We start from the raw sequence: 7,348 nt of genomic DNA on the forward strand, positions 1-7,348 counted from the left end.
TATATTGCTTAAGAAAAGACAGAGAAAAGTGAAGACTTAAGTATTGAATAATTGTTTGATACAGTACTGTGTAAAAGTCTTAGGCACATAAGATGTTTCACAAAAGCATTTGTCTTAAGATGGTTATTTATATCTTCAGCTTTAGTGTCAATAGGGATTATAAATGTTAGACTCCCAAACATTACGTTTGCAAATAGAAAAGATTAGAACAGAAGAACAGGGAGCCTTGCGACAGATATCATGGCCCCACAAAGCCTCCCACTGAACATCGAGTCAGTATGAGATTACATGAAGAGACAGAAGCAATTGAGACAGCCTAAATAGATAGAAGAACTGTGGTGAATTCTCCAAGAAGCTTGGAACATCCTATCTGCTAACAACCTAGAAAAACTGTGTCCAGGTGTACCTAGGAGAATTGGTGCTGTTTTAAAGGCAAAGGTGGTCACACCAATTATTGATTTAGCTTTTTTTTTTTTAATGTTTACTGGACTTTGTATGACATTAAGTGATATATGAAATCTATTTATTTCATTATTTTTGAAGACATCCTCCCTATGCAACATTTTTCACAAGTGCCTAAAACTTTTGCACAGTACTGTATATTCAGATTTAAAACTATACTGTTACATTATATTATAATAAAATAATAAATATCATTATTATATTAAATCATACATTTTTTTAAATAATAAATGTACAGGCCTATATATTAAAATGGCAATAACTTCTGTATAGACCCTTTACTACTTCTTTTATTTGGTAGAATAATAGATAACTGTGATATTTTTATTTTGAACCTCTGACATTTTAATGTTCTAGGTTTATGCAGATGACTTGCCTTTAAATTGTCTTTTATTAATATTATTAGGCCTATTTCTTATGTTATTTCTTGTTCTCAAGCAGACATCTTCACCACCCCTCTCACACACACTCCCATGATGCAACAGCAAACAAAGAGGGCAGAGAAAAAGACGGCAGAAGAGGGAGAGCGACAGCTAGCTAGAGAAAAGTTTCAAACGCCGAATATACTCTAAATTGAAAACGTCTACGGCGTGAGGTATCAATTTATCTCAAAACGCAGTCATAAAGTGCCCATTATTCCCCTGCTGTGTGGAAATTGAGTTCATTTCGCAGCTGTTTTTGTAAGTGCAGGTATATAGCTAGCCGTCAAGTAATAATGTCTCCTAATGTGATTTCATAGCACTCCGGACCCTGATATGAGAACTCCTGTTAGTTGACAGTATCTTATAGGCACGGCAGGTAACGTATGGTTAATATTTGTGTGTTAATATTGCACTTGTGTTTGGATGGTTAGCGCTGTGTGTAGCATTGATTAGACAGTGATGGTGTTTGATAAAGTGGGCCTGCGCAGGTTAGCCTGAATGCTAACAGTGCTCTTAAAGCGTTAGTCACGCTCACGTTGTGTTTAGGATGACACTGAACCCACATAGTCTTATATTTTGAACATTAGATGATGCATGTTAATTATTCTGGAACTGTATAACTTATTTCCGGTGTGGCAGATTCATGTAAATAAGCTGTAATCCGCTGGTGAATCACTTTGTGCACCAGTTAAACAAGATTGATTCAATCTTAGACATCAATCTGACACAATTATTTGCCCCTTTTAAACATTAATGTCTTTAATTTGATATGGGTGAGACCGGGGCTAGTTGTCACCGGGGCTATGTTCTAGTAACTAGGATTTGAATCAAAAGTCCAAATACATAAATGTGTGGTTTCTCTTGCGGTAGGTGTCTTATTTTACACCTTAGTCAATACCTTCTTAAATTAGAATAATTTTTGTGAAGTATATCCTCCAAACTTACATTCCAATATAATCATATTTTCAAGTGAACACAATAAAAACACACTAGCATACATTCAGACAAAGGTCAACTATATAATGATGAAGGACAATTTTAAGCAAAAGGTTGTTTTTCATAAATGTCACGTGTTTTAATTGTTATGGATTTCCATGCAAATCCATACAATTTTTTAATTACAATATTTGTTGGCCTACAAAATGATTGGATAATTTTGCTGTTTTAAAATTGTTTTACTGTTAAAATTTAGTTGGAAAGCCTTTGGCAGGTTTCATTGTGACAACATGCCCCACTATTAACAAAAGGTCACTGTATTCAGTGAACTGTATATTTGGTCAACCACCCTGAGATATATTCACTGGAGTAAAATAATTTGACAACTAGACCTGGCCACTCTGAAATACATCACATTAGGGCTGCACAATTAATCGAAGAAATAATTGAGATTACAATTACAGCTTTCACAATTATGTAATTGTGGAAAGTGTCAGTTACAGCTTTTCATTTAGATGTTCTCCCACTGTGCCAGAATGTTCTATTTATAACCTATTTTTTGGGCCGTTGTGTGCATGAATGCAAAGGCAAACCCGATGCGTTTAAATTAGTCTAAAAGGCATATCAGTAATGCTCACTATTTAAATTATATTTTGAACAATTTATTCAAAATGTGAATAACACTTTGCTTATCATGCAATTAAAATATTAAAGCAATTCAGGAACACAGTTCTCAAGTTGTTTTAATGCATAGCCTACATCAAGAATATGGCATGCAACTGCCCCACACAAAATAAGTATTTTAATGTAAATTATATTAATCAATATGAATAAACGCAATTACAGTATCAATGGAAATAATCGGCAATTGCGATTTTCGTTATAATCATGCAGCCTACGTCACATTATGGAAGTAAAATTGGTTGCAATGCTGTTTCATGTTGACTTTTATTAAAGTATATGAGAGATTAGTCTGTGCTGAGGATTAGTTGTATATCTGTTTTTGTCCTGTCTGTTTTGTAGGCATGGAAGTCGTGGGGCAAATGTGATGAGCTATGTATAAGTGTTCACAGTCATCTCCCTCATCCCCAGAGCGTTGTACATAATCCTCCAAATTATTAAGGGGGAACTTTCAGAATGAAGAAGATCAGTCTGAAGACAATAAGAAAGTCATTTAACATGAAAGGCAAAGAAGAGAGCGAATATGCCTTGTCACAGCCAGACCTGGCCACCAATTTCTCTGCTGAAGATTCTCTGTTTGGAGGAAGCTACAGCAAAGATCTTGTCAGCAGTGACTTGGATAACGAGGATGAAAAACGAGCCAAAGTCCGATCTAAGAGTGAGGGTCTCATGGGCACCTTGAAAAGGAGACTGTCAGCGAAACAGAAACCAAAGGTCAAAGGCAGTTCTCCATCGGTATGCTCTATAGATGATGACACCTTCTCTTCTTCTTCTGCACCCATTAGTCTAAGTGACATAAAATCCCAGCATTCCTCCCGTTCCACCTCTGTCCATAGTCACCATTACAGTCCCACCCCATGGCCTCTCAGACCAGCAAACTCAGAGGAGACTTGCGTTAAAATGGATGTGAAGGTGAATGCTTTAATGAACTCTTCAGATCCAAGCCCAGCTCTCAACGGTGTGCGCCATGACTTCCTAGACCTCCAGAGAGACAGACTGTTTGAAGAATCAAGCGATTCATTGAAACTCACCAGTTGTGTGCCAGACCACCATTCTGACTCTCAGAATGGTGATTTGCATCTTGAAATGGATGAACATGTGCCTGTAGTCCTTGGTCTTGCAGTTCAGGATTATATTCAGTATACATTGCCTTTAGATGATGGACTCTATCCTGATGAGGAGGGTTCACGCTCTTTTTGCTTAGATAGCACCATGCCCATGGATGTTGTGCCCCAGTCAGAGGGCTGCAGATCCCTTGATGCAGATGAGGAGCCTATTGATCAGGATCTCCTGTCACCGGACATCTTCATGGAGTCATCGGTGAACCAGCTCTTTTTAAACACTGCAAATGTCTTGCTGCAGGGCTCCAGACTTGAAGCCCCACTTTCCCCTTTGCTACCTCCGTTGCCCAGTAGTTATCTCCAGAGAAGTTTCTCTGGGTTTGGTGGTACACCTGCTCAGGTTGCAGAGAGAGTCATGCACCATCTCAACTTTGACCCCAACTCGGCCCCAGGAGTGCAGCGGGTCTACGATGCTGTGCAGAGCAGTGGGCCCATGGTAGTCACTAGTCTCACAGCTGAACTAAAGAAGCTAGCCAAGCAGGGGTGGTACTGGGGCCCCATCACAAGATGGGAGGCTGAGGAAAAGCTGACAAATCTTGCCGATGGCTCTTTTTTAGTCCGTGACAGTTCGGATGATCGGTATCTCTTAAGCTTGAGCTTTCGCTCACAGGGTAAGACTCTCCATACTCGGATTGAACACTCAAATGGCAGTTTCAGCTTCTACGAGCAGCCTGATATTGAGGGCCACATATCAATTGTGGATCTCATTGATAATTCAATTAAAGATTCAGAGAATGGAGCATTCTGTTATTCAAGATCCCGCTTACCAGGGTCTGCAACCTACCCCGTTAGACTGACCAATCCTGTTTCAAGGTTTATGCAAGTGCGGTCACTGCAGTACTTGTGCCGATTTGTCATTCGGCAATACACACGGATCGATCTGATCCAGAAATTGCCTTTACCGAACAAAATGAAAGATTACCTGCAGGAAAAGCACTACTGAACACAGTAAAACTAAACTTTACAGGAGTTGGTTGCTACTTGCACTTTTGGGATGACACAATAAAGCAGGTTTGGCAAACTTTTCAAGGGTTTTGTTACCATTAAACTACATATTATGTTGAAAGAAAAGACGACATTTGTTGGCTTAAAAGTGTCTGATCAGTAGAGTAGATAATTAAGAGGTTTGTGAAGGGACGCAATGGCAGAATGTTGTTATAGAGTGTTTGGATCTCAATGTTGGAGCCTTTTTCGCATGCTCTCTTAGAGTACTGTAGTGTTTTGTTTTTGTTACAGGAATACAAGTCCAGATACAGAGATTCATGTGTTTTTATGCATATCCCATTCTATGAAATATTAGCACACAACTTCAAGCTCCAGCTTATTGTAGGGCAGTTAGAGGTTATTGGCAACAATGCATAGATGTGAAAAAACGCCTTAATGACCGCAGGTTTGTGAAATGTGGTTTTGGTGAGCAAATAGATGACATTCCTCGTCTCATTTTTGAGTGCATATTTTTTGTGTTACTAGCAACTGCTATGTCATGACATGATCTTATTGAAATGGAAAATCTACATCCATTACTGTTAAAAAGTTTGGAATCACCATGATATTTTTTGGTTTTTGGAAGAAATTTAGCATTTTCTTTACCAAGGATGCTTTATCAATTACAGTATGCCATTTTTAATGTTACAGATTTCTATTTAAATAAATGCTGTATTCTTCAAACTTTCTGTTTGTCCACAAATCCTCCACTTGCAGCACTGACACCTTAGGCATTCTAGTTGTCAGTTTAGTAAGATATTCATGTGAAGTTTCATCCCATGCTTTCTGAAGCACTTCCCAAAGATGTAATTGGTTTGTAGGATACTTTTCACTACCCTTTTAATCAGACTCTTCTAACAGCAGCTTAACACCTCAAAACTCAAGCTACTTTTCCACCATTGGGCAGAACGGTTGGTATGGTTATGGTTTCTTTTTCCACTGTTGTGCTTAAATGTACGTAACATATGTCATTTGGCTATGATGTGAGAGATTAACAGTGGAGCGAGTGCACTTTGGAGGATAATCACATATCTCAGTTTTTAGGACTGCTTTTTTACTCTGCTAGAGCACAGGAAAGACATAGGCCTTGTCACAAAAAGGGAAACGGAGAAAAAGGCTAATATTAATGATAAAAATGATATATTAATGTTATAAGAGCTTAAATGAGTTAACTAGCGTAATCTACCTCTCCAATGAGAAAGGCTTGTAGAAAAACAATGTACTATAGCCTACTAGTTTGACCATCATCATAAAATCCTCACCACAGTGAACTTTGCCAGCTACCTTGAAACAAATTAGTTATGTTGCCAATTTGACAGTCGTGATTCTCCACATACTAAAGCCATTCCACTAGCACGGTTAGCGAATCGTGGTGAGAAATGCGGGTGATAACTTTGTAATTATGCCTTGCCAACCACGCTGAAGTAGAAATGCTAACTGGAACTGTTCCTCACCATGCTCAGAGCAGTTGGGCCCAATGGTGGAAAAGCAGCTTAAGACTGATCCATCCATATTAGTAATTTGTAATCATTAAGTTATTTTGCCATGTGTATTTTGTTTACTTACTTGCCATTGTCAGATGTGACTTTTTCTTTGAAACTCTGTCTAAAAGACCAGCATCCCAGAGTCTTCTCTTCACTGTCACAGATGAAACTGGTGTGCTTGGCATGTACTGGTCATTGAAGCTGCCACTTTAGGCCCTGTGTGGGGTCTGTTTTTCAAACTAGAGACTCTGATGTACGTCCTCTTGTTGTCATGCATCTGGACTATCCACTACTCTTCCTATCTTGGTCAGATCCAGTTTGCTTTTTTTTCAAGGAAATAGTGTATAGAATAGCATTAGCCTCTCTGAAGAACTATAGACTGATAATCTTTTGAGAAATTTGTTTCTTTTATGCAATTTTTCAAACCAAATTTTGACTTTGAAGTGCACAGTGACTTGCAGGAAATGCAAGTGTACTCGGTACTTCAGCAACTGAAAAAGGACACCGTATTGCGGTGTTCAGATGTAATTAAATAGCACAAACTTTTTCAACTTTTCTTATGGTAAAAGTTTCTTGAGTACCAAATGATCACATTAGAATGATTTCTCAAGGGTATCTGGATTTTCTTAGTAGACTGGACAATTTGAAAGTACATGGAAATATAAAAGAGTTATTTAAAACAGTAATAAAAATTTTAATTGCTAAGGATTTTGGCAGTATTTTTGATCAATTTAATGCGTCCTTGGTGAACAGAAGCATAATTTTTTTTTTTTTCAAGAGCAAAAATGTCTTAGTGATTCCAAACTTTTGAATTGTAGTGTACATGTAATCCAAAACGATGTCCTGTCACCACATTTCCCAACATATTTTGTTACCCTTCTATGGAATTACTCTAATAAGCTATGTTAGCTGCCCATGTTTGTGAGATCACGTTCTCACCCTTTTGTTTTACTTTCTTTTGCACATGGGATGCCAAGGTTAGATGGTTCTGTGCCTCACTGAAACTCATCTTTGTTATAGACTTAACTAATTCTGGGCTGTATAATTTGTATTTTATAGCAAGTCACCTTTTAACAGGCATGCAGTTACATTATAAACACATCTGGTCTTTTTTTCCCCCTTGCATTGCATTAAGTGTTCATTAGAATTGTTTATCATTGTTTTGAAAACCGAAATGTTATGCACAAAGGTACAGTTTAAAATATTAAATCAATTGTTTTTGGGAACATAATTTGCATACTGATATGTTGTAACTTGA

The 7,348-nt window shown here is 37.8% G+C and overlaps 1 protein-coding gene across 2 annotated transcripts; it reads left to right on the top strand.

Annotated features, from left to right (window-relative positions):
- Positions 1-944: 944 nt before the first annotated feature.
- socs6b (suppressor of cytokine signaling 6b) lies at positions 945-6,888 on the top strand. 2 transcript variants are annotated; one of them, XM_051700236.1, is made up of 3 exons: positions 945-1,057; positions 1,202-1,260; positions 2,844-6,888. In XM_051700236.1, exon 3 carries the CDS (start codon positions 2,958-2,960, stop codon positions 4,563-4,565), a length of 1,608 nt encoding a protein of 535 aa, XP_051556196.1. In that variant the 5' UTR covers positions 945-1,057; positions 1,202-1,260; positions 2,844-2,957; the 3' UTR covers positions 4,566-6,888. The 2 variants fall into 2 exon arrangements, with proteins under 2 accessions (XP_051556196.1, XP_051556197.1); XM_051700237.1 differs by having other exon boundaries at positions 1,202-6,888.
- Positions 6,889-7,348: the final 460 nt, after the last annotated feature.

This window comes from Myxocyprinus asiaticus, chromosome 6, assembly GCF_019703515.2.
Source record: "Myxocyprinus asiaticus isolate MX2 ecotype Aquarium Trade chromosome 6, UBuf_Myxa_2, whole genome shotgun sequence".
Taxonomy (NCBI): Eukaryota; Metazoa; Chordata; class Actinopteri; order Cypriniformes; family Catostomidae; genus Myxocyprinus; species Myxocyprinus asiaticus.

Excerpts from the sequence above, each read along its gene's own strand:
- socs6b (XM_051700237.1), top strand. The coding sequence starts at position 2,958 with ATGAAGAAGATCAGTCTGAAGACAATAAGAAAGTCATTTAACATGAAA.